General features: G+C 34.7%; 3 protein-coding genes across 6 annotated transcripts; 2 read left to right on the forward strand and 1 right to left on the reverse strand.

Moving 5' to 3' along the window:
- Window positions 1-380: 380 nt before the first annotated feature.
- On the reverse strand, window positions 381-13006 carry ZnT35C (Zinc transporter 35C). 3 transcript variants are annotated; one of them, XM_066403013.1, is made up of 7 exons: window positions 12826-13006; window positions 3986-4194; window positions 1882-1992; window positions 1407-1707; window positions 1140-1308; window positions 711-951; window positions 381-658 (listed from the first exon to the last, which is right to left on the reverse strand). In XM_066403013.1, exons 1-7 carry the CDS (start codon window positions 12909-12911, stop codon window positions 519-521), a joined length of 1257 nt encoding a protein of 418 aa, XP_066259110.1. In that variant the 5' UTR covers window positions 12912-13006; the 3' UTR covers window positions 381-518. The 3 variants fall into 3 exon arrangements, with proteins under 3 accessions (XP_066259110.1, XP_066259113.1, XP_066259111.1); XM_066403016.1 differs by lacking the exon at window positions 12826-13006 and adding an exon at window positions 5132-5229; XM_066403014.1 differs by lacking the exon at window positions 12826-13006 and adding an exon at window positions 4249-4598.
- On the forward strand, window positions 8314-12822 carry NKAIN (Sodium/potassium-transporting ATPase subunit beta-1-interacting protein). The gene is made up of 6 exons (XM_066403017.1): window positions 8314-8598; window positions 8652-8789; window positions 8841-8924; window positions 9352-9513; window positions 9594-9654; window positions 11341-12822. Exons 1-6 carry the CDS (start codon window positions 8545-8547, stop codon window positions 12024-12026), a joined length of 1185 nt encoding a protein of 394 aa, XP_066259114.1. The 5' UTR covers window positions 8314-8544; the 3' UTR covers window positions 12027-12822.
- Window positions 13007-15592: 2586 nt separating the features above from the next.
- Window positions 15593-21578, forward strand: GLS (Glutaminase). 2 transcript variants are annotated; one of them, XM_066402853.1, is made up of 13 exons: window positions 15594-15988; window positions 16048-16079; window positions 16154-16195; window positions 16263-16350; window positions 16405-16541; window positions 17868-17997; window positions 18048-18291; window positions 18345-18466; window positions 18961-19112; window positions 19295-19478; window positions 19645-19776; window positions 19834-19988; window positions 20961-21578. In XM_066402853.1, the coding sequence occupies exons 1-13, from the start codon at window positions 15860-15862 to the stop codon at window positions 21235-21237; spliced, it is 1824 nt and encodes a 607-aa protein (XP_066258950.1). In that variant the 5' UTR covers window positions 15594-15859; the 3' UTR covers window positions 21238-21578. The 2 variants fall into 2 exon arrangements, with proteins under 2 accessions (XP_066258951.1, XP_066258950.1); XM_066402854.1 differs by lacking the exon at window positions 16154-16195 and having other exon boundaries at window positions 15593-15988.
- Window positions 21579-27960: the final 6382 nt, after the last annotated feature.

Here is a 27960-nt window from a genome sequence, read left to right on the forward strand (position 1 = left end):
CTGCGTAATGCAGGGCGGGGTCCCACGAGGTCAATAATTGGTTTTCACGCTTGAAGTGCCTCTGGATGATAAAAGACATCCCAAAGCCCCGACTGAATGAGGTGAGGACGCGGAGGCGCAGCAGGTCTTTCAATGGCTGGGCAGCGCTAGCACCAACGTTAATAAGGCGCTTTATGTTGACAATCGATCTTACTAACATTTCTCTATTTAACTTAGTTGTTTTGAGTCTTCATGCATGTACAAGGCTCATATGAATAAGACAGATTTCAGGTAGAGGAGTCTCGCATTGACATAATGTTGCTAATACGCCTGTCAGAGATATTTATGACAACATATGGAACTCTTGGTGAAAATTTAAAAGAAACACAATACATTTTTAAAAATAAATTTTAATAAAATAATCATTCAAAGTCCTTAAAGAAGTGAACGAGAATCCTCTTGGAATTGAGAATTCGCTCGCTACAAGCAAGAACCAATTTGAGGAAAGGTATCCAGTGACTGAAATAAATTAACAGTGCCTAAGGATTCTGACATTGAACACAATCTTCCATAAACTCCTTGAACTCTTCAATTTGCAGAGTCATCTCGAAGAAATTGAATTTGTCGTGGATGTTCTTGGTTGCCGTCATTAAAACGTTCTGAGGGTTAGTCTCCGTATCTACAGCCAAATAATTGCATACATGCGTGCAAACTATAGACATCCAACTTACTGATTGCAATATGGGCAGACATGGCTACTTTATCCAAACTCAGGGCCCATATCCTCAAGTTATGGACCCTTTCCACGCCCTCGATATTCATCATAATATTCATAACTTCCTCGAAATTTATTCCTTTCGGAAGGGCCTCCATGAGGACCATTAGTGTGTCTTTGAGAATAGCAAACGTGGTCATCATTACGAATACTGAGAATACGAAGGTCATTATTGGATCTACTAACACCCATTCAGGCTGGAAAAAGGAAAAGCATTATTAACTTTGACGCTAAAATATTGCGAAATTTATATCAACAATTATAAATATTGTAAAGCGAATACCTGTACAAACATTGGAAATTTTGAATGTTATACTTGAACAAACTCCTGATAAGCGTGACTTCTCGTACCAGTTTGCTCCCTTCATATGTGCCCACAACGTACCTTGAAGTAAATCACAATTGCGGCAACCAAGACCCCAAAGCTTTGCAGAAAATCCCCAATAACGTGAATAAAAGCTGCTCTCACGTTAATGTTCTGCTTCTTGTCTTTACTATGCACCTCTTCGTGGCCTCCATGGCTATGAGTGTGCTGGTGAAGTGACAACCCCATTCTAAAATTACAAGCCAAGGAAACAAAATTAGATTTGATTTAAATAAAATTAAAATAAATTAAATTATTTTTTTTAATTTATCGCATTTTCACACTCACATAATGTTAACACCAACCCCAACCCCGGAGGTAATTAACATGATAACAGCATCGATTTCAAAGTCCCTGTAGATCAACCTTTGGATGGCCATATAAACTAGAATTCCAGTTACCACCCAGATGAGCAGTACTGAAGTTAGGGCTCCGATAACCTCCGCCCGGTACCACCCGAATGACATTTTCTTCGTTTTGGGCCTGTTGGCCATGTACAGAGAGAACAGGGAAATCATGAAACTTGCGAAATCTGTTAGCAAGTGAGCTGCATCCGAGGCTATCGCCAAACTGTTTGAGATGTAACCACCTGAAAATTATTGAGGATTAATTGAGTTAATTAGGCCATATGAATTCGCGTTTCGTTTCAGCATGAAATTTGGTAATGCCATAATAATAACGTCCAGGACGTGCTTGCTAATAAAGATCATCACTTTTGATATTAATTAGTGTAATATGTCTCTTCACCCCGTAAAATGCTTACCAACGATTTCTGCTACCATAAATATGACGCATAGTATGCTGGCAATAATGAGCTTTTTCCTTGCCTTCTTGTCCACTTCGGGAAGATCTGCCAAGTGGCAGTGTCTGTTAACTGGAAGAGAAAAACAATTTCTTTTTTTGCACTTATTAAAGAGGGTAAAATAGGGGAGTATGGAATGTAGCCTCCCTATTCCTTTAAGCAAAATAAGTTTTTATCGACATCTAGAGTTATTGACTTAAAACTGCTTTATGCAAGAATTCGCTTCGAAGATGCAATTTTTCAATTCGAGCGAAATATCTCATAAACTCTGGGAGTAACAAAGAAAAATTTTGAAAAAATTAATACTTTCTCAGAAAAGACTTTTCTTGCAGGGTAAAGAGTATTTGAGATCAGGGCCGTTCCTAAATTTTTCGCTGCTTTCGGGCAAATAACAAAAATTGGCTGGTCCGTAATAACTTTTCTGTCATTGGTACTAGTAGATTAGTTCATCCTCCCTCGTGTCTGAAGCAGATAGGCGGGAGGCCAGGTAAACGACCATCCGGAAATGGTAAACCCGATGGACATCTCACATAGACGCTTGAACTTCTATCTATAATAACTCAGGCGCTCAGCGAACATAGCAGCTTCGAGAGCTGCACCTTCAGAATAGGGAAAACGGACTCGGATTACCTAATTCCAACATCCCTCATCCCGTTGATGAGGGATTTTGGGGTGGGACTGCTGTAACAATGCTATTTCTGCGATAATTAAGGAAAAGGAGTGCGTAGAACCTGTCACTCAGGAGGGACAATAATCCTGAGCGTAAAAACCATTGACAGCCGAATCTCCAAGCCCCTCGACACTAAAGTTTTATGACCCAGGGATAGTTCCGATGCGCGGCAGGCTGCAGGAAAAGGAAACACGAAGGTTTTAGTGGCCCCGGGGAATCCCACATTATCCGCTCGCCAGAACACCAAACCGGGTGTCTTTAGATTTTCCTCGAGAAAAAAAAAGGTTCAAGTTAGTTCAGGTCAGTAAAGGGTAATTATTAAAAAACCTCAAGATGAAGTATCGAAAAAATATCTAAGGAATTTGTTCCCATATTAGGAAAACCATTTTGTGATAAAACTAATAGTCACAGACACACGGATTTGATTTACAGGTCAAGTGCGTGAATCAAGAACAATTATCATGATTGTTTTGTAGACTTTAGTATGCCTACTCCCAATAAATAGTATGAACTGCATCCTACTCACGAAACGTATAAGTGTTTGTTCCATTTAAACTTAATCGATATCAATCTACGTATTTCAGATTAGTTTTCAGTTTCAGGTTTAATTAGTTATTAAGTATTTAAAATTATCTGTTGGACGTGGATAAAAATAGATTATTTGCTTTGTAATAGATACCTAGGTACTATACAAAGGAGCCTTATCTAGAAAATGTAACACTAAATTTGATAAGAGTTGCATTGGGGATAAGGGAATCATGATGTGGCAAAGAGACAGATAAGGAGATTTGCGGAAATGCATTTTGATTTTAAGTATTGTTTGATATTCTTCCACTTGGTTTAAGTTAAAGAGGAGATTCCCTGGATCAAAATTAAAAAAAAAGTCCCTATGAACATATGCTCGCAATTATTTAATTTCCGAAATACAGGGTGGTTAAAAAATGGCCCTGGTATTTTCGAAAGCGCTCGACAGTTACTCAGACGAAGGCCGAATTTTGGATGAAGTTGTCGTAGATATTTGATAGAAAAACCAAACGAAATGCGAAAAAACATGAAGGGACAGAGAAACTGCACTTTTAGTCCTTCTATTCAAAAGAATTATGAAAATTGGACAAATCTATTGGGCGTAAATGCAAATAAACGCACTTGCCTATAAAGTTGTAAATAAATTTCTATGTCAAAATCCTACAAAATGGAAAATTAAAAAAAGCAAAAATTGTATTTCTTCTTGTCCAAAAATTATGTCCTCCACTTATGCGGCCACTAGTTTCATGCGGAACACGCCTAATCAATGAACATATATGACTTTTAAGCTAAAAAATGAGCAATTCTTCATTTTCTTCAAATTCTCCATTCCAATATTTAGATTGTTTAGTCATCAACTGAGATACTCACCCAATTCAGTAGTATCTGAATTTTCTTTGGTAATTGAGGCAATATCATCAGTTTCGGCCTCTATGTTGATGACTTCTCCTTCCATTACTGTACAGCATCCATCGCTTGGTTTACCGTGGACGCAGTAGATCACCTTTTTGGGGGATGTAATACTGGAAATGGTGGTTTTGCTGCCAGCGGTACCATAGTTATTGTTGCGATTGTTGCCGCTGGAAGGTACAGTTTGATCAGACATGATTGTTTGCAAAATAATTGATACTTACTTGATATTTATTTTTTCTGGGTTATTATACATACTGAGAAGGTATTGTTTGAACTATCACGTAACCGATTTAAAATCCTACGCACATATTTTTGTTTAGATAAATGAAGTACCTTAGAGCTATTTTAGCACCACGTGCACCCGGCCCTACAGTGAGACGAGTGTTATTTATTCTAAAGTCGTTCCATTCATTTTTAATAAAAACATTAAAGTTATCTTACAAATGAAATTCGAACAATGCGTTTAACTTTAAAATCAACAAGTTTGTGCAAACAGTCATAAACTTGTGGAACGTATTTGAACGAAAGAAGTTTTAACCAAATATTTCAATATCTAAATAGGTACTTAGAGATAATACAGTGCACGATAAATATTCTTGGATTTATTTTTTAACGGCAAGTTCCTTATCAGGAGATACACGGAGGCTAAAATAAATTCCCGCCTTTGTAGGCGCTCTGTTCTTATTATGCTACTTGAGCCATTGCACTCGAAATTATTAAAGGAATTGCAGGTATGATAGCCTTTTGACCCCTTCACATGAATTTAACCTTTAGATAACCCTAACGCGAAGTCAATAAACCTTAGACAAAATATAATGGTTTCTTAAGTGAAAAGGGCGTCTTTCTATCGGTTGATGGTGGCAAAAATATGCCTCCGTTGTTCGCACTAATCGGAGATAAAAGTATATATTAGGTAAAATCATGCAATGAAATACTTCAGATTTTTTTAAAAAATCGAAAATATGTTACTAATCTCTATACTCAGAAGTCGAAGCACTTCCCTCGCCCGCACCTACATATGTTCCGTACACGTACTACACGTCTGTACCGGTAGTGAACTCAGAAATTTCATTCAAAACTTGATATTCTCATGTACAAATATACCTGATATTTCGTCGCTCACGCCTCAAGATCTCTTCTCCTCAAAGACCGAACTAAAGTGCACCACCAATAACCGAATAAAATTATCGGTTGTAATACGTACAAGGCCAGATACTTACTGCGACTTCAAACAACAAGCAGTATTTATCTATATCTTTGACCAACCACGTCGTAATAGATATCAGATATATAAATAATATAGATCCTTATACACATACTTCTTGACATTCAGATAATGAACGTCCTTTTTGAATTTTACTATATTTACACATCACTTGCTCAACATGTTTATGCTGATGTTAGGTGAATGACACACCCTTTTCGATTGTTAATTAATCAGAAAATAATTCAGTCAGGATTTTCTAATTTGAAGAACTAGTGGGTTGAAGATAGATATCAGGACCGCATCGGAGGTGACGCTCAACGCAATGCTGAGGTTGCAGGAACTTTTAATCTGGATCAAGAAGGAGAGGCTGTGGCTTGCCTTAGGATGAATGAAGTTTGCATAATAATGAAGACAAACAATGGACAATTCCAGTTAAACTGTCTGGGGAGAAGAACCCGAATGGCCAATAAGGCTGAAGCAGTGGTTTGGGTTAACATTCCAACGAAAAAGGAATTTCCGATGGTATTGTTTCAGTCATCATCGAACGATAAATGATTTTGATATAGATTCTGAGAGATCATTAAGATGAGTCACCAGCAGGTGAGATATGTAGATCCGACGCGGCAGTGACGAATTCGGAAGACCATGGTTTTCCATGCGGAGGTTGTCGCTCAACTTAAGGTAGAGGAAGTCGGACAAGAATCGAAGCGGGAGATTAACATCTACTCTGACAAACCTCACGGGTTCTCTCCAGAAGCAGAGTGAGCTCGAAGTTAGTCCAGAAATAGAGGGGCGCTCCTCAGGAACTGGCAGATATAAAGAAAATGATCTTGGACAAGTGGGATCACATTTGAAAATGTGAGAAAAAAGAAAGAACTAGGGTAAACTGGGTACATTACTGGGATGTTCGTGAGTCAAGGAGATCTTGACTAACGTGAACTTATCCAAGGTATCACAGCTACCATAGTGAGAAGTGGGTAATCTCAGACATCTCTTGAGAATGGAAGAGAGCACTCTTCGCAAGTACTGCATTGTGGGAAAGGAATTCCTATATTTCCTGCCCCCCTTTGGGTTCCATATTGATGAAAAATGGGTGGATTGGATAGTGGAAATACCACAAAATCGCATGGTTTCAATTCAGTTACGATTCGGAAAGTTTATCTTAATGTCATAATGACCCTTAATGGCCCATTAAGTTGAGTATATTTATAGTCCTTTTGCGATTTCAGGGTGTGAATGATTCCATTAAACACCCTTGCAATGCAAACAGTATTTATTGTCAAATTAACACAACTCCAATCTACCAATTAATAGTCCCCTGATAAAACACTATTTCATTGCTAAACACAATAATATCGCTGTATGCATAGTTCTTCTAGCTTGTAGCTTTACGAGCTTGGACTAATTCATCCTTCACAAAGGTTTCTTTATATAGCTATATATTTTTTATTTTTACTATGACTAAGCTTTATATTGTTCCCTCGTTTATTTCGTCTCTTTAATTCGTAAACACAAAGTTTCCTTTTTATTTAATTTGCTTTTGTTTTTTCCGCTTTTTTGTGATTTTTATACGCTGTTCCATATATTTTGGTTTCTCACTCTTTTTGTTTCTTCATATAAATTTGTATATATTGGAGATTTAGTGGTTTACAAGTTTTTAATATTACAGTATTAGAGTTAATAATAAGTTCATGACTGACAGAGCCATCTAGAGACGAAACATTGTCAAAGAAGGTTACTACTATCGCCGCTATGAAATGGCTAAATGTCGGGGAATTCCTTATTGAACTGAGCTACCACTACAGAACTGAAAATAAAAGAGAAAGAGAGAAAATGGGCAATGGAGATATAAAAGGGTAGAAGCGCGGTGGAGTAGTGGTACATTCACTAGTTTGTCTTTCCGTATTTTATTAACAAATCAACAATTATTAACTATAAGGAATGTTCCCAACATTATTCTTATATATACCTTGTTGAGCTATTTTATTATTTCTATTTTTCGGTTACAGCGACTTAGTTACATACCTAATTGTGTGACTAAAAATCTCGTAATCTGCAAAATTTAAATTAAAGTAAAACAAATAACGTATTCACGATAAAAACATAAGTATTCTATTTTCTATGAGAGATTGATAACTATATGTAACCAAATAGCAGGAAAAAGAATGCCTATTATGAACTAATTAATTATCACTAATTATATCCAGGTCACGTTGATAAGTATTCTGGCCTAGTTTATAATTAGCCTAGTTAGAATTATATAGTTTATTTATAGAGGGTGTTCCAAAATAATGGTAAAATACAACAGCTAAAAAGTATAATTGGATGAGGGCACATAGGTGACAAACGAAACACAGTGTTCAAAAAATTAAGTTTATTCCTCGTCTCTTACCATTTTTTGGATATTTCATTAAAATTTGATGGGGTACACATTATACATTTAATAGTCAAACAAAGAGTCGGACCAATTAGTGAAGAGTTTTACAGGGCATTTTTTATTTACCCATGATAGATACATATATAGTAAACACCCGGACAGAGCAGGATAATTCCCAAAATAACGGGAGCTCAGTAAAGTGCAGGGTGTGAGGTTGAATTTTTTCTGCAGTAATAATTGCGTGCTGCCTTAAAAACACTCTTTATATTTCAAAAAATATATTGAATAAAACAATTTTTTGCTACTAGTAATAGTAGACCATACTAGACAGTGCTTTCGAAATTAGTTCCGGTTACAAATTCAGTTTTAATAGAAATATCGGATTTTTTTTGGAAAATTCAAAAATGCGCAGAGAAATTTAAAAAAATTACAACGCTATGAAACTCTGGTTGCCTTCCTCAGTACATTATTTCATGCTCCTTTATTCGTGTACACCTACCTGCTCCCTCTATTATTGCACCTGTAAAGTTACCACCTGCTAAAATTGAATCAACCCTTTAAATTGATTGTCAGGTGTCCTGAGAATGGTTGTCTCTCTTTCCACTCCAAAGTAATAAACAAAGTAGTACCTATCTAGCTTGTAATCTCCACAGTATTAAAAGTCTCGGGCTTGTTGACAGATGTGACAGGAATTCTTGATAATTCTCCTTCTTGGCCATCGAAAAAAAAGTACACAAAGCTGGCATTTAAAAGTGAACAAATAAACCACTGCAAAGGTCTAAAGAGACTGAAAAGTGTATATCTCAGTGAGAAAATAAGGGAGACTTCTTTAGTGGCGATCTAGTGTGGTGGGAATATAGTTGTAAAATGGACCTACAACTAAAAATGCTAAATCTATTGGATGTTGCAAGGGATTAGTTACAGCCTTATGTCATGGGATTTTGTACCAGGAGACACTTATTTCTCACTTTATGTATATTTCAAATTGTAAGTAATAACCTTAAAACACATTAAACAACAGACAAAAATGTCTATTGCAGTTAACTGTGGTCGAAAGACAAGTCTTCGACTTCTTGGGTTTTCTGTGGATACCAATACTAGCCAACTTCTTTGAGATTATTTTCCTCATTTTTGGCTTTTTTGGGGCATATCAGTATAGGCCAAAATATGTAATTGCTGTAAGTTATTCGTTGAGGCTTTGCCTATATTCTTATTTTAACCACTTGCAGTACCTTCTCTGGCATTTGTTTTGGATAGGATGGAATGTCTTTCTTATATGTCTGTACTTAAATGTAGCAGGACTTGACCATGAAGTAAGTAAACATACATACCTCTTTGTTATATATGTGACTTAAAAATGTCAACCTGAAAGTGTGATTCATTGTAATTGCAATTTTTTATCTTAATTTATCTATTCTAACAGGGATCCTTATTTACAACAAATTTTTATGGTTTTACATATGTACTTGTTATTTAAGCTTTATTTCATGTAATATGCTGCAATTTATCTTTATTGAAGTTGCTTTATCTTATTTGCAAACCCCATATTATTGGGAAAATTGGAATCTTTAAATTTTAATTAAAATTAATCATTGGGACATTGAAAACAAATATAGTTTTATAAAATGCCCGTTTCATTAAAGAGATCAACCCATAAAACTTGGTAGTGGACCCTCAATTACTTGGTATTAGTTCAATCACTGTATACCTTTTTAACCAATATAACAATATTTTTCACAGACTAATAAAGTACTGAAATTGGACCATACCAGTGACAGTTGGTGGAAGAAGAATGGACCTGGTTGTAGAGTTTTGAATGTGGAGGAGCCAAAGTATGATGGATGTTTGCTTGATTATGTGTATGTGGAAATATTCCATTCAGGATTGCAAGTTGTTTTAGCGGTAAGTTAAGAAGTGATTGTTCTGCAGTAATTGCAGCAAAATTATTGTAATTGAGAATTAATGTTCTTTTTTTTATGTAGATTATCAATTGCATCATTGGAGCCTGCCTGAGCAAAACATTTTTGGAGGAAGATGACACATGTAGGTATCGCTGAATTATTATCTATATTTTACACAGGATCGAAGCAGTAGAGATTTCATTTTTACTAACTTTCTAATCATTTAACTTCCTCACATGGCAAGAAAATGGTTTCCCTGTAAATAAGCAAACAAGTAGTTCCTGTTTAAGAAATTTTAATCAGGAGCTAAATCAATTTGTTATTGATGGTCACCATTAGTAGTGATTTTTTCAGTAAACACTTTAACATTTTTACAAAAACAAAACACTATAGCTATAGTATAAATATGCTTGCAGTTGATTTCATTGGTGGATTTGATCCTCAAACTATGTGGTAAGTGGTGAATGGGAATGCACTGTAAAACTAGATTCTTGGCGCGTTTTGACTTCATTGTTTCACTATTTACCCTATCTCATCCCTTGCTACTTAAATCTTGTACTTTTGCTGAACAAAACGCCTATTTTCCCATGTTTGTTTTTCAGTTAATTTCGAGAAAGCAGATGGGCCTGATAATTATCTATTACACCCGATGTATGTGAGCTGCAGTGGCAATTTGCATGGTTCAAACAGATTCTTGCACAAATCCAAAAGATCTGAGTTTACTGATTTCAACTATCCTAATAACCGTGATTTTATGCGACGGAAAAAGATTAATCGAGTTTATGCTGATGCTGTTAGAGTTCCTGTAAGGCGGAGCAACTCTTTCGACGCCCTGGCTAGTCCTACTAAATCAAAACAAATTAGACCTAAATCCCTATGTCTTACCGCCTATTATTCTGATAATTTGTCTGACTAACTTTGTGCCGTGGTATTATGTTTGTTTCAAGTTAGTGTTGTGTCAATCAGATGGGATGGTATTTGTTCCTGAATTCATTTCGCTTTTATCGGCCTTAAACGGTGTCTTGGTGCAGGGTTTCTGTGTAATGATGTAGTGACTAATAATAAGTGTTCGCTTTGCATGACTAATAGTTGAAATCCTGTAGTTTGTGTATTTATACTAATAATGTATAGAAGCTTTTTTGACTGTTATTATCAAAATGTTAGTTGTGATACTATGTTCAAGTATATTGTGATGTTTTGTTCAGAGTGAGCCTTGGTCTTTGAAATTTAAAAAATTTAATTAACGGAGAAAGTCAAACATTGACTTACTTAAAGTAATTTACAAAATATCACTTTTTACTCGTACCAAAAAAATTATTTTTACGAGTAAAATTGCTGATTTATTGGGCAAATATTATTTCTTGTTCAAACTACATAGTTGGGGACCAACTAAAACAAAATTTGGTGCTACTTAATGACAGATTATAGGCTTAAGCTATGCGAAGTTTAAGCTTTAGTTCACTTATGTCCTGCCTATATTAAATACGTTAGTGTCAGGATTCAAGTTAATTTTACAGCAATAGCTTAAACCTGAAATGTACAATCGAGTCTAAACGATGTTTTAAAATTCGACACATGTCAAAAATGGGAATGAAGATGAACCTGCGTCTTACCTATCCAAGAAGAATCCTTTTTTTACATCTCGGATTTAAAATTTGTAAACCCTCATCGTTGGGTAATTTATGTTTATGCCCACTTATTTCTACTCTATTTAAAGATAATGCATATTTTTAATAAACAAAAAAGGTCAATACCAAACAATTAAACCAGGGCTTGCTCTATAGCTTTAGCAACGTAATTAAAAACAAGTTCCCTCAATTTTTAACAGCATCACATAAATCAACGCGCAAGAACTCAAAGCAGCGCATGTCACTCTATTCGATCGAATTCAGCTCTCAACTGGATAACAGACATGACAGTGATAATGAACTAGAGCATACCCCATCATCGCCAAAACCGATGACCCCCCGAAGAGTCAAAAGACGAAGTGTAATGCAGAGAGGTTCTTCGGGAAGACACAGTACTAACAGTAGAAGACAATCTCATCCTCGGTCCTCTACAAGAAGTTCCAGAAGATCTCAGAATCCAGTCACGAAGTTGCTGGATCAGCAGCAAAAGTGCCAAGCGTACGAAAGTACTACCAGCCAATCTCCAGTTGAGTCACCGTTGCCGAATTACTACGTGAACTCGGCAAGCTCAATTAATGCTCAGAGCTGGCAAGGGCATACTAACCCGTCGTATCAACAATCTACTACCTCATTGAATGAAGATTTCGATGAACTTTACAATAACAGGCCAGCTTCGGTTAGATCGAGCTATTCAAACTTTCACGGTGCCAGGGCTAATTATTCGCCTCCAAAACAATATTATCACAGCCATGCTACTCCTCAAGTGCCTCAGAAGAGAGGTACTGCTGCTAGGAATAGTATGAGGCACATGACTTTTTTAAATAACGGGCCTCCGGCTTATACAGTCCAAGGAGCTGTCGCTTTAGATAATGAAACGCCTATGTAAGTCCTTCAAATTCATTATGCAGTTGTCGAATAGTTAGTCACTGGTATTTTGTCGTAGTAAACGAATTGCAGACGGGTGCAATACAATGTCTTGCCAAATACTTGCTACGTGCAATATTTATATGCTTTGCTCTGATTTTGATGGGAAGTTTTACAAGTGACTGAGGTGACTTTCGTTGAGTTGTCTCATATAGGTACAATTTAATACGCAATTTTTGTTAATAAGTGCATTAATATTTACTACAGGGTGTTTTCCTGGTAAACTGTTGGGACATTATTGTCTGTGTTTAGTTGAAAAAGCACCGACATTTATTTATTGTTCGAGAATATTGTTAAAACTATTATTGGATTATACTTGCTGGTAGTGTGTAATGATTGTGATATTTCGTTTAAGTTTTTGGCGTAGCCAATATTTAACGTATTTTTGTAAGTAAACGAACTGCTGCAAAATTCGAAGACTGCAATGATTTATCAGCTCAAAAAACATATTTTTGTAATCAATTTTGTAAGTGAAATATAAAGGCAGTTGTAAGACAACATATCACAGTACCGATAGCCATCACAATATCAATAGTGTGCTTCAATGACAATAAAACCCTTCCATACATTTCAGTAAAATAGTAATTTATTTTTTACTTTATAGAGGATTCGAACACAAATGCTCGCTGGTGTTCTCATAATGTATATACTGCTATTAGCTCTTAAGAACCTTTTTACCAAAGTATTACCTAAAATCTATTTTAATACCTTATGCATGTGCACTTGCGTATTAATGTGTCAATATATACATAAATACACACCTGGCGTTTTGCTGCCCCATTATGGTCTTCCCAAATTTCCGTAAAACTCCCGAAAATATCTGAAGATAATCCGTATTTGACGACATCCAGCAACACCGTTTAAACGATACCGGCGACGCGAACCCAAGTTCGTCGATAAAACAAAAAAAATTCGTAAGAACGAAACATTTATATCAAAATTGTTTACAGTTATCACTGGAATAATCGAAGGATTGCTGTCCGTAATAAATTTACAGGGAGTAATTAAAATTATCCGTCTCCACAACAAATTGAAATTTAATTAATTAATGTTCGCTGCTGATAAAGCACCGTTTGCAATAATTAATATTGACCTCTGAGATGATCGGATTTGGATGTTATATCATTTCAGTACTCTAGTAGTTTGCCCTCTCGACCACAACTTGCTTTTGGCTATCTTCTAGTAAATTAGTTTTCGATAGTCAAGTTGGAGGAATTTTCTGAAAGTTTCTAGGCAGAGTGGGTCTTATGTACTCCTATATAGTTTGGTCAATTTTGCGGCACTTTAGGCTTTCGTGTTAGCAAGAGCGAACATGAGATTCCCTATTTGAAAGAAATTCCATTTAGATAGATTCAAACTCTATAAAACGATGTTAAGAATACAAAATACTTAGAGCAACCAAAACAATATATCATATTTTACCTACTTGCAATAAAATGCTATAACAGGGGGTAATACCGAACACGCAGCTAAGTTCCAATAAATGAACATTTTCTAGTAGGATTGGCCTTACCATATAGAGAGCCCTAGTTGAAATAAAACCAAAAATGAGTTCAAATTTTACAGTTATTGACGTAGGCAACCAAGGCGTAATAGGGCACTAGAGGGCACATATATGCATAACTTGACCAACAATTTTCGATTAAATTGAGAACGATTTGCTTGTTCCTGTAAACAAACTCCTCCGCAGGCAATTAAATCGGGCGAAAAAAGTTTTGGATAAGCTTAATTCGTGTGCCTAATTGTTTTTCACCATATGCCTTTAAAATTGCAATTTATCACACGAAACCCTACAGATATTGTCGTCATATATTGTATTGATATGTTTTTCTTTTGTGGCACCCAAATGGTTGCAACATGGTTTAAAGTTGCAAGAGGAAAGTGGGACCTTTATTTTTTATTAGAGCTATAACTCCAGATTCTTCTCAAAATCTTGAAGCACCCTAAAAGTAAGGAGAGGAAAGATGCTGAGAAGATGTGAGTCTGAAAATTTCTGGGTTCCTCATACATACATATGTAGCAGATTTAGAATTTGTAAATCTTTAGTATTATCGTGTTAAGGTTAGCAGTAAGATGCTGACAAAATCATAAAGCCCTCTAGGGACGAAGCATTGTTACTACTATCACCGCTTCTAAAGGACAATTGTTGGGGAATCCCCTTTTAGACTGGGGTACCTCACTAGAATTGAAAAAAAAAGGGAAAGAGAGAAAATGGGCATTTCAGATATAAAAGGGTATAGGTGCAGTCGAGTAGTGGTAAATTCGTTAATTTGTCTTTCTAAGTTTTGTTAGTAAATTAAAACTTATTAATTAAGGAGAATGTTCCCAATATTATTACGATATATACAACTTTACAAAACGCACTAAAAACATCCACAAAACTGGTTTAAATAAAACGTTCATATAAAATGGTGTTTAAGACTTTAAAAGACGTTGCATCGTAGGCGTGTGTATTGTATAATAGGTACCTACTATTTCATTATAACACATCCTTGTAAAAGGAATTTTACGATTCAAGTCTTAAATTTCCAAAATTATTCTTCTAATAGCAGAACTGAAGTTTTCACAGCCCACACATGTTTACGATTTTTCTTTCCACCTGAAAAGACAAAGTTCGCGCAATCGAACCAGCGGTACCAGATTGATTAACCACACTGCTAATCTGGTCAACCACATAATCTTAGATTCTTATCTATGTCAAGTTTAGAGAAACCTCAGTTGTGCAAAAAAAGAGAGTTATTTCCTAGTCCAAGTTTTTTGTCCATTTCTCGGTGCTTGAACGAAGATTAAAAAGGAAAAGAGTTTTTTTTTTAATTAATTGCTAATCTTAGTTAATTAATAAAATACAATTTTTAAATCGGTCAAAGGTTTATTCATAGGCGGAGTAAGAGGGTAGATAAGAAAAGCGATGAATGAAACTAAAAATTATAGTTTGCTATCAAAAGAAACATTTTCTCTGATCTTAAAGGTAATTACCCGAAAGCTCTTTTTATCGAAAAATTGAGAATGCAAAGTGATGAGCCTAATAAAATTCATTTCTTCATTTATGGTTGGTGATCGAATTTCCGCCAAGTCACACACGAATCATCATCAAGTAAAATGGGGTGTAAAACTAAGGTTTTTTTAGGAAAACGGTGCCGCAATATAGCGGCCATTATAAACCATTATAAACGTTATAACTCTGACTGACGTTCCAGCGTCGTCAGAGTTATAACGTGGATATGATTAACGTCGGGAAGCATCTTTGACTCCATATTATCGTCGCTATATTATAGCCGTTATATTAGAGCGCCGTTTTCCTAGGAAACCCTAGCTTAACTGTTTTAATAGTTTCTCGTGAATTTTGTTATATGCAAAGCACCGCATGTTCCAACTCACAGCTTTTTAAATGCAAAACATTTCCCATTACAATTGATTGGCAGTGATTAGTTAATAATTTTAGTATTATTAAGCAATGAGTGTCTATTTATAGTGGGTATAGAGACGCAGCGTATACGCTCACTCAAAAATATTAAACTATGAAAAAATATAACTTGTTGGCAATGTCTGCTTGATAGCTCAAAAGTGCAATTTCGTCAAAAAAAAAAAGTTCCTAAAGTTTTAAAGTTCATAGTGGAAAACGACGTAACTAATCAAATTTGTGCAAAATAGGTTTCATTAAATTTATGAAATTGCAGATAAAGTGAATGAGTGCGATATATAGGCGAAAACTCTAACTAGTGAATCTCGTGCTTGTGATGTTGCGTCGGCGTGGTAGCATTTAAGCGATCCCGAAATAAATCGATTACCGGCAAAATGAAATGCATTGTTGCTAGACGCTTTTTGAACTCGATTTTCAAAAATTCCGAGCCAACAAAGGCCCTGGTATTAATTAAATATGCCCGATATTTTAGTTTCAGCTCCAAAGACAACGATTTTGAATTTGTAAGTTGCACATAACCACCCCTTATCATCCCTAACCACCGCTAATAATGCTTTTTTAGGAACAGACTCAGCCTGAGAATTACAGGCAAAGGTAAATGGAAGGCCCTATTTTCTCCGGTCCCTTCTCTATCTTTTATTTATTTCTCTTTTTTTCGAACATTACAGACGCAGCTACTCCTTTATCCACGACACAAATTACTTATGTTTGTAAGTTTTCCTTTTTTTCAAATACGCCTTCTTCATAGCATGATGCGCTGTTTCTTTAAATTTATAGGGGGGACAACTTACACACAGATGAAGTATTATTCGAGATGTTTAAAAGCGAAGAGACAGGCCTCTTGCCAATCGGGAAATTCCTCAATGTAAGTAAGCAGCCTAAACTTAAGTGAACGTATGTTGCACAACGTGAATTTCAGGCGCTACGCGCTACAGGGCTTAGGAAAACTGACCCCAGGTTAAAAGAGATGGCGGATATATTGAAAATGATGTCCAAAGGATCTACTGAAGGTTATTCAATTGATACGCAGAAGTTAAATATGAATGACTTTAAGAGGTAAATATAACGAAATGAACTAGTGCAAAGTCTATTGTAAAACAGTCACAATCTTATCAATGAGGTTAGAGGGGCATAGAGCGGAAACGCTATAAGCAGCACGCTACCGTAAAATGATTTTAACGTTATTCATCCAGTTCAATAATACCCAAGAAAACAATATATATGAAAGAATAGAAATGAATGAATGTCTAGTGTATTTTGATTGAGCAGTGATATTTGTCTAATTATTGTAAATTTGTTCTAGGAATAATCCTCATTGTTTCAATTGCTAGAGATTATTAGGTATTGGTTTTAAACTATCCCAATATAATATTAAAAAATGCACTCTCTTTCTTGGATGTTATTGATTTTGAAACTTTCAGTATTTTGGAGGAATGAAAGGTTACTAATTGCATTGAGATAATTATGGCTTGATTTTTTCATTAATATCAAATAAGCTAATTTGATTTAATTCTTTATTTATTTCATCCTCAGGCAGGCAGCAATATGTGGGTTACAATGATTATCCATTTGTTTAATTGTTCTCCTGTTTTTATTGGTCATTGTTTGTAGGGGACTGATTGTATTGCAATTTTTGGAATTCACTAAAATCCAAATAAAAAAATGATTTATCACGTTATTTTTGGGAATGTTCCACCATTGTTTTACATCATTAACCCACGGGATGTTGTTATCTAATTGTTTCTTCTCACCGTTTATCTATGACGTCTATGAATAGGGCAAAATAATGGAATATTGTACAACAATGGTTGAGTTAGGCATTTGCTAATATCATGTAATTTTGATAGGTAGCCATGGATTTTTTTATTTTGTTTAGCAGTTGTAACGACACATTTGTATGTGTGTATACACCAATATTTACAATTAAATTAGTCATATACAAATCTCTGATAAATTAACGCATTTTTATTAAACTGTTTATAAAAGACGAGGAAACTATTGAAGTTGTGCAGACTCAAAGAATTACATTACATGACCAGCTAATTCTCCTGATTTGGCACTTCCTGATTTTTTCATCCTTCCTATTGGTTTCTTCCAACAAAAACTGAAAAATGGAATATCTGAAAAAATAAATAGTTATTAAATATTTTAAAGTAGTAACTTGAGACGATGGTTGGATTTTGTATAGTTTCAACTATCCGAAATTGATGTTTGAAGGTAACCAGCAAATTTAATTTATGATTGTTGACCTCTCGCATTCCCGAAACTGTTCTTCCACCAAAAAACTACTCGAAACAGTTTATTAATAACCTAACAGTATCCCGTTATTCACAAATAATTGCAACAAGCTTTCTCGGTCAAACACTGTATATTTTCTTCTAGTATAGTAACCCCGAATATTGGGTTAATTTCTCGAGCATTCCGCCGACAGTTCATTATTCCAGAATTCCAGGATTTTTGTAAAGATATCGAGGAGATTTACTGGAAGTGCAAAGACAATACCAATGGAAAAGTATTAATATTTGAATATCCACAAAAATGTAATAAAAAGGCAATTTTTAGGTTGCGGCATATATCCCCCAACTTAAACGAATGAGCCCTAATTATTGGGGGGTCAGCATTTGCACCATAGACGGGCAAAGGTTTTCTGTAGGAGACGTTGCGATACCTTTCACAATTCAATCCTGCAGCAAACCTTTGACATATGGAATAGCTCTGGATTTATTAGGTTCGGATGTGGTACATAGTTATGTGGGCCAAGAACCTAGTGGAAGGAACTTCAATGAACTTATTTTAGATCATAACAGTAAGTTACGAGAATCATATGTCCGGATAGAGAGTGAATTTTGACTTTTGCAGAAAAGCCTCATAATCCCATGATAAATGCTGGTGCTATCATAATATGCGCCCTTCTGAAAACTATAGTAAGACCTGAAATGAGTTTAGCGGAAAAGTTCGATTTTACTATGAATTATTTCGAGGTAGGTAAGTGGTGTTCAGGGTCTTAGATTAGAACCGCTATAATATTGGAGTGCTCGTTTAGCAGTGCATCATTAATGCGGAAATATTATTTCGTAATAGGAAAATAATGACTGGAAATTACAAGGCAGCTTTGTAACTTGTAACAAGGAAAGAGGATTAGCTTGAACTTGTGGTGAAAAGTTCATTAAGATTTAAATCGTGAAGTGGCACTTTTTCCGGATAGTTTCGGTTTGAATTTTTAATTATTAGGAGATAATTTTATGCATCAATCGTTCCATCGTAAGAAGTTATCCATTTTACAGTACTTTCTCGAAAGAAGACTTTAATAGTGAGCATAATTTGTTCAAGTGTATGAATTGAATTATTTCAGATTGATTGGAGTACTTTTTACGTCTTACTAGTTATGTCATATTCTATCATAATTGGTCTTTAAAATGTATAATACCTACGTTTCCAATTTCTCTATTATAAAATTGAAATTTGTTTCGAACAGCGTTTGGCAGGAAATGAAGACTTGGGATTCAATAACGCTGTCTTCCTATCGGAGCGAGAGTGTGCAGATCGAAATTATGCTTTAGGATTTTACATGAGAGAACACAAGTGTTTCCCGGAACACTGCAAATTGAAGGAGTGCATGGATTTTTACTTTCAGGTTAGTTCAGGTTAGCTCTTCGTGTTTCAAGGAGGGAGCAATTGTTGATTACTGTATTAAAATTTGTGAGAAGGAAAATTTCCCAATAAATCAATTAAAATAAAAATTCCAACAATTGTAAGAATGATGAAAGTTTATAGTCAGTTTTTGCTGCTTTCAAGGGAAATTTCAAAACCTTTCAGTGCTGCTCTTTAGAGACAACATGTGACCAGTTGTCGGTGATAGCATCCACTTTGGCCAACGGAGGAATTTGTCCTCTTTCAGAGGAAAAAGTTTTAAAACCTGAAAGCGTTAGGGATGTTCTCTCTTTAATGCACAGTTGCGGAATGTATGATTATTCCGGGCAATTCGCATTCAAGGTAAAAAAACTTCCGTAAACCCGTTAAATATTAATATATTCACAAACCATTTAGGGTTTTTAATTGGATATATTTGTTTCAATCAAAACTGTACAGTTACTGCAATTTATTGGATCCAGCATTAATCTTTCAGTTTTTTTATTATTCGCTTTTTGATTAAAAACAGGTAGGACTACCAACTAAGTCTGGTGTGAGCGGAGCCCTTCTTGTGGTAATTCCCAATGTCATGGGCTTATGCCTGTGGTCGCCTCCCTTGGACTCTTTAGGAAATAGCTGCAGAGGGGTGCAGTTTTGTGAGGTGCCCCAAGACAATTTTCTTGCAAACTGCATTTTTGTTCCTATATTCATGTTTCAGGAACTAGTAAAGAAATTTAATTTCCATCGCTATGACAACCTAAGACATGCAACTAACAAACTGGATCCTAGGAAACACAAGTTTGAAACTAAAGGCTTAAATATAGTAAATTTGTTATTTTCTGCCGCCGCGGGAGACTTGTCTGCTCTTAGAAGGTATTGAGAAGTTTATGACTAATAGAATTTTATGCGGTAAGATGGACATCTAATTAGGATATTGATTGATGATGTATTTGGAGGTAACCATCAGCATTACCTCGAAGAAAAACAAAGTTAGTTCAGGTTGTTAATCAACAGATTAGTTGCCATAAAATGATGCTAAAATATCATCGAGCAACACTTATTACAGACTCATGAAATGAATATCTTCATTAATCGCTTTTTGTTCAGCTTTGCGATAACATAATGGATGTCATTTTAATTATTCCACAATTCGCTTAAATAATACTTATTTATTATTACTTTAATTCACCTTTGCAATTTTTATTTTTCACCTGATTTCTAATTAGGACAAACAAAAAGAACTAAACATTTTCGACTCAGATGTGTTATTTGATATTTAGAATCATTTTGTCAATAGTTTTAAAAAAATCAATTTTTTATGGTCAAAATCGTTTATGAAATGAGTGAAGATATTGAATTCAGTGTCACAAAATCTTTTTATGGCCTTTTTTTCGTTATAATATAATTGCTCTGTATAATGAAAACCATCCAAGGGTCATGCTGAATTTGGTTCTATCATTCATAAAAAAGTAGCAACACGGGACCACATCAAAACCACATCCCTCCGAGATACCTGCCTTGTGCAGGCAACCAATTTAGGACCCTGTACAACGTGCAGCACACAGCACCACTTATATATTTTTGAAAAGGCATATGTTCTATGTAAAAAAAATTTATGAGGATTCGAACCTTTTGCGCATGACACTTGCACTTGAAGTAGCGGCGTACCAAGAAGTCATCCTTTTCATTTTTTAAAGAAAAAAAAGGAAATCATCACATAAACTCTGCTTTATAACGGTAACTACTCCCAGCCTTATGCTACGTCTACACATACTAGCGAATAGTACAAAGCATTCCCCTTATAACTCTTCTCAGCACTAATATATGCATATATTTGTTTCAAAGGCACATGCTGAATGGAATGGACATGAGTCTTCCAGACTATGACGGGAGAACTGCCTTACATTTGGCCGCTGCTGAGGGCCACGTTAATTGTGTAGAATTCCTCCTCAAACAGTGTCATGTTCCTTATGACGTCAGAGATCGGTGGGGAAAAACTCCCTTGGAAGAAGCCTTGACATTTGGACATAGTCCCGTAATCGAACTGCTGCAGTTTTGGGACGAACATGTGTCTCGGAATAAACCGCAAGAAGAAGACCCGCCTATACCCGGAATGGCATAAACTCGCCATCGAATTGTTTCCAGTCAATTAATTGTTTTGCGCATGTCAGTATTGATCTGATGAATGTAGGAATAATCAAAATCAGCACTATTGTACCTTATAGTACAAATAACCGAGAAGAGTTTGTTGATGTTGTCTATGAAATTATTATAATCATCGTTTGAAACTGCTTTGAGTAATACTTCCATTGATATATGTGATACTCTTGAAAGTAACTCTAAATTGACAATATAAGTACTCAAATTGTTTGGTTTCAAGTTGTACTTGAAATGTTTGTTTTTAATCGTATGACAGCGACAATAAAAGTTAATCTCAACCTCAATAAAGAAGAACGAATCTTATCGGTTTTGTTTTATCCGCCATCTCCTACATACGCGCGGTAGCCTAATTTAAAACGTGCATGCGCGTACAACCTTGAAAACCGCTTCCGAAGCATCAAAAACAGTCAGAAATTTGCGCAATAAGTAACGTGACGCAATAATGGAATAAAATACTTGCTAGATTATTAAACATTTTTAACATAAAATTTTAAAAATCCCTTACGCTCGGATCAGAAATTACGTTAAAATCTGTTTCATTAAAGTTTCTTAAACAGTAGGAAAACAGATTCAACGAAATAAATCATAATTGCCACCACTGCGCGGTAATTATGATTTATTTTTGAACTTGAACGCTAGGTGACACTTGAAGTGAAATTGATGAAGTTAAGTTTGGCAAAAGTTAAATTTTGGCAAATTAAGGGAAATAACATAAAAGTTGTTATGCAAACTGACAGAATAACTAGCTGCAGCTGAACCTGGAAAACAAGCTTTCGAGCAATGGTTCGAAATTTCATTTATGGGCAATTTTTAGGCCCGGATGCCAGAAAAAAATTTTCACTAAGCTTCCCTTCTTCGTCAACCAAGGTCAAAAAGTGATAATTAAATGGCAAAAAATTAGTTATTACTTTAAAGGCGGTAGAGCTGATGTTTGCATTAGTTTTTTTGAATTTATTTAAGTGTTTAGATTCCTAAATCGGGGAAAAGTATGAACCTCTATACAGGGTGTGATATAACTAAGTAAACAAATCTTACTCCAGTTTTCTCTCAGTTTATTACAGAGGTTAATCTCAAAATTTAACTTGCATTAACTTGTATGCGAATAAGAAGCTGCGTCCTATTTGCACCAAGCAGTTAAAGCGACATCTCCAGAAAAGTATTTAACGATACGTACATTTACTTTGGTATCATCTGTCCCTCTTATGCACCAGACGATTAGGCAATCTTTTGGCGGATAGCAAAATATATATGACCATGGAGAACTATCCCGTGCAGCATTTTATTTAATTATCGCTTTTTATTTTATTGGAAGTTTAACTGTTTTTTTATTATTTTTACCAAAATGACTTAAGAAACGTTAGATTTATCGGGAATGTTAGGGAACGCGCTAGTACCCCAAAGCACTAAATTTTTAGATTAAATAGAGAAAAGGTGCGCACGTCATGATGTCTTGACCATCACAAGTAACCGACAGAAAAATTTCACTGAATCATCTCCAAAGGTTTCTGTCCGTTTCTGCCTTTAAATTAATATTTCGCTTTTTTTATTGCTGGGAAGTGTTATCGACCACCCCAAAATTTGGCTTTAAAAATAAAAGCGATTTGGTATAGGTCTAGCTTCCCTAACGAAGTTACCATTAATAGCTTAAAAAGCGCTTCTTGGGAATTTAGAACTCTTAATGTTCCAGCTTTCATAAATCAGTACAAGGTCTTTGTGTTCTAGTTATTATAATATGTTCTATAAACTTGTTATTGTGGGCATATATCCAAAAACGAAAATCAAACAATAGTCAAATCTACTTAATATCAAGAAGAAAGAACGCTTATAAACTTACAATTTATATTTTCATGGATGCATGGATATCTTTCATTTAATGAGCTCTCTTCTTTATGGAAAAGCCTTTAAAAAGAAATTTAACAAGACATGCATCCAAATACTATATCATCTTATTCAATTTGTGTGAATAATGAAAACTTAGATGCAAATCTCTTTTGTGTCAAATCACCTAATGGACCATGCTGAATTCATGTGCAACAACAAGTTTTTTCGATTCCGACCGAAGAGGGTCAAATCATCTTCCTTCTTACAAGCGAATTTATACAACGTGTATAGTTTTAAATCTCAACAAGTTCTTTTGCATATATCCACCTATCCATAAGCCGCTCGAGAAAGGGGAATTCTCTTAATATCCTAAGTGCCCCATTTAAGGAGCAAGTTATCGAATTATTCCAAGCCGAGAGGAGTTCTGCAAAGTAAGAGGTATTCAAAAAGTTAACTTTGTTTTAGGTTTTAGCTATGTCATAAGGATTTGGGGCAGGGATAAGCTAATTTCGCTTTACTGTGAGGAGGTACCCTGCAAATTCCTTCTGTCTGCAGCAACATCATTAAGGCTAAAACAACACACCAACTACCACTTTACACTTTTAAGGTAGAAAGGAGCTTTGTAATGATATTAAATCAGCTTGAATGGTAAGAAACTTCGACGTTTACGTTTAAAGTTTCTTTATAGACTGTGTTTAGAAATCACTTCAACCAACTTGTGGGCATCTGGGTAAACACACCAGTTCTATTAAGTTATAAAGGTAAAGGCAACTCTTAAGTAATGAATTCGAACTAAGGCTACGTGGAAAGAAATATTATTGGCGAATATACAGCAAACGATATTTGTCTACTCTGACCTAACGAAGTAAAATCCAAGATTTCAATGTTCGACCTCAATTTAGAGAGTAGGCGGATTCTGTCTGAATTTCCAGCTCCTAAAACCTAAAATAAAATATGTACTTATAGACAAATAGGCTTTAGGTTTGTTTACGGGTCAATTTCAATCTTTGGACCCACTTTTTCCGCAACTCACTTCAATGTTATTTGCAAGAGAGGAGTGCTATGAAACTATTCTGCTCTGCTTTAAACGGGCGGGAAAATTTAATCTTGGATAGAAGCTTGAAAGCTGAATATTCGCCTACTTGAAAATAAAATTTGATATTAATTTCTCAGGGAGCCGCAAGGTTCCGAAAAGCGGAGCCTAAATGATGAAATATTTAAATTAGAGCGGGTTTTAATATTGTCAGGTAGTTAGAAATAAATACCTTTGTGATAGCGTTTAACATGATGAGAAAATCTTTTATTGATACTCATACGATTCACCTATGTAATTCTCAATAGGTATTTTTCTAACTGGAAGGATATTTAAAACGTCGAAACTCTAAAAAACATGTTTTGTTGTTTTTGGCGGAATTATCTTTTATTTTCATTGTCTTTATATCACTTGAAATAAACGCCAAGTTCAAGTATTGCACTTGTACTTTATTATTTAAGAGCAGTTTTTCAACATTGCAAAAAAGTTTGTAAAACATTGTAAAAAATATATATAAACGGAAGATATGAATTCCTATGCCCATGATACTATATATCTTGCATATCGATAGTTAACTTTTTTTCTTACAGACGCCATATTAGAATTTTACACCATTAACAAAAAAACATTTTTCAATAAATACCTTTTTCTCTTTTTTTCATTCCTTATTTAAAATTTTGCACTATTCGATACGTCAGAAAATTTCTTATACAAAAATGAAAAGAAAAGAAAAATTATTGAAAAAGTAGTTTTTGCTTTAGTTAATAGATAAATTCCAATATGGCATCCTCAAAAAAAAGTTAACGGCGTGTAAAATCTAGATAAAAAATATCTGTCAATGTCAATATCATGCGTCCTTACAGGAAACTCTACGCCACTGATTTTGTAGTCAATAAGCTCTTAGAGTCAGTTTAGACCATTAAAATTGAATAAAAAACACTCACTATATAGGGGAAGATGTAAAAAACTTCAAACCTTTTCAAAACAACTTATAACTTTTTACTAATATATCCCGAGATCTCGAATAGGGCTACTAAATGGTATCACAGCGAGAATTCAAAACTTACCACAGATATCAATATGTAGTAGGGATTTACTGCAACACCTTGTAAATGACGAAATATCATGTCGTATCTATTTTTCCGTTAGAAATTCAAAAAATAAAATTGAAATTTTGTTTGCGTTTGTATGAAAAGCTATAGAAAAAACTGATATAAGTGTAAATCTACTAAAATAATTTGAATTGAAGGTGCAATAGTTTTTAAGATAAACCTAAATATCTATTGCATCTTTTTTTTACCAATTCTAACTAAGTAATGTGAGCTAATCCCTCATATTTCTACCCAAAAAATTCCAAGAAATCACAAAAAACATTTCATAGAACGATCCTGATTAAAAATCAAGCAACTTGCGTCAATGACCTCCACGACCTAAACCTTCTTAAATGCATTCGCCCCAACGGTATGTTAAAATTTACTTTGCCGCACGGTTCACTAACGGATTTATTTATAAATTTTTGAAAAAAGTATTCTTCATTCTTATTCCTCAGGCACACATAAGATGTTTCTCTCTCAAACAATTGCGAAAAAACTGGAGTGACGATGCATCTCAAAAATAACTTATTGCGTCCGAAAATTGCAGGCTTCGACTCCTACATTAAAGGGCAGAGATGTTTTTAAACAAAAAGCCCACAACCGCGAATAACCAATCAAGCAACAAATACCGAGTGTCTTAAAATTAATATTATCACTGTGTTTGCAAAAGGTTTCTTTTGTAATTAGTGCGAGCAGCAGGGGTGCGCATCATCCCCAATGTATAAATGTGGGGTTTTTCAATTGATGAATCCACTCTCGCATCCAAACTCCACAGAGCGACCTCAACAGAAACGCGAGTTTTCCAAAATGATTCGTCAACTTGTTGTTATATTTGTCGTGGTACTTTACGTCAGTTTTTGCGCTGCTCAAGTTAACTTTTCTCCCAATTGGGGAAAACGGGCCCTTAACAATCCATCCGATGACAACGAAAACGGCTGTAAGGAGTCTGTGGATACCCTCATACTTATTTATAAAATTATACAGGTAAGCCGTCACAGTGCCTACTTTAGGTTTCCAAAAAAATATGTAACTTCACATTTTTTGTTATTTTTGAGATTTCTATTCCCTACAACATAAATTTCATAACTATTTTTGAATTTCTTGAAAACGAAGTGCGGGATATAAATTTTGAAATATAGAAATATTCAGTTCGGAATATTTTTTTAATTGAAAACAAAAAAAAACTTTCACATTTTTTATATTGGTTTGTGATCTTAATTATTAATTATAATTATATCGCCTCATAGGCGAAACTTTTACTAACTTTTTCTGATGTTTTTTTTCTTTTTATTTTCTTTTTACAAAAAAATATAAATTACAAAACAACCAAAATCAACTTTTTCGTGACTGAGATTTTCCCTTAAGTAAGTGAAATTAAGTAAGTCTGCGACAAATAAAATATTTTCATTTTTAAATTGTTAAAAGCAATTGGCGAAATATTTAAAACACTAAGAACGCTTTTGTTAGCATAATTTATTTCTCAATAAAAATAAGAAAATAATATGGAGTTAGATATATAATATACATAAATATTATAAATATTTGGCCACTTATCATCTTTTAAACTCGACTTAAAAGGTTTAATTTTGTGGGCAAAAAACTGTCTTTGATATAAATAAATTTGCTAAATACATATTTTCAATGTTAATTAATTTTAATTGAATATTCGACTGCTTGCGACAAGGAAAACTTGAAGTTTTTTCGAGGGGGAATAAAACTAACCTGAAGAAAACTTAAGAGTAAATATCTAAAATAGAAAAGCATAAAATACACATTTTCTACGTATAAAATTGCTGATAGTGGTAGTAGACAAATATCTTTTTAAAAAAATGTCTTTGAATGGCATAAAAGGAAATAGTAAAAGAGTGAAAGTGAATTTGACTAGCTCATATCAGGGACTAAACTGACAGTTTTTACATCCCATGCTGTAAACAATTTAAGGTACAGCTTCTTAGGCAGTACTTTTTTACTGCTGCTTAGCTACCGCAGGAAATACGCGTTTACTCAAAAGAACTAATGCTAAAATTGGCGGTTATTTAACAAAAATAACATGTGACTTACCAAAGGATATAAACACTCGAAAATATTGTGTATTTACAAACAGTAACGCTAACAGTTAAATTCAAAAGTTATTTTCCATTGTGTAGAGAAACACTTAAAACTCAAATGAAACGAACTTTCATGCACGAAAATCACATTTTAAATATTTATGTGGTTGGTGGTAATACACTCACACAATGCTTTCAGAATATACAGTAATAGTAGTTAACAAGTTAAAAACGGTGATGTATATTGTAGGGCTTAGTGATGCGCCACCTTCGCAAAACCGTCCGGACTAGCTTTATTGTAAGTTGCGGTTTCATTTTTACTTGAGGTTTTGTTATGTAAATTAAACATATACAGGCGATTTAAAAATTGGGAATCAAAACCTTTTTTTCATTTGCAGCATCGTTTTTTTTTTAATATTCTGCATTGCCAAAGGCCTTAACTCCCAAACGAATGAAGTTACAAGACGGCTACAACTCCAGACGGACATCCTTCAGTTGGGCTGTCTGGTCTCAACTGACGGACCTGCTGGACCGTTTGTAGCCGCCTTGGGCTCGGGTTGCAAACAAATAACTCTGATAATATTCAAACATTTCTTATTTATAGAATTGTGATAACTCATAAATTTTAAGATTGACGATTGAACTGTTTATATGGGTGAAACGCATTTTGCAAATATATGATTTAATAA

The sequence above is a fragment of the Euwallacea similis genome, chromosome 27 (assembly GCF_039881205.1).
Source record: "Euwallacea similis isolate ESF13 chromosome 27, ESF131.1, whole genome shotgun sequence".
NCBI classification, from domain to species: domain Eukaryota; kingdom Metazoa; phylum Arthropoda; class Insecta; order Coleoptera; family Curculionidae; genus Euwallacea; species Euwallacea similis.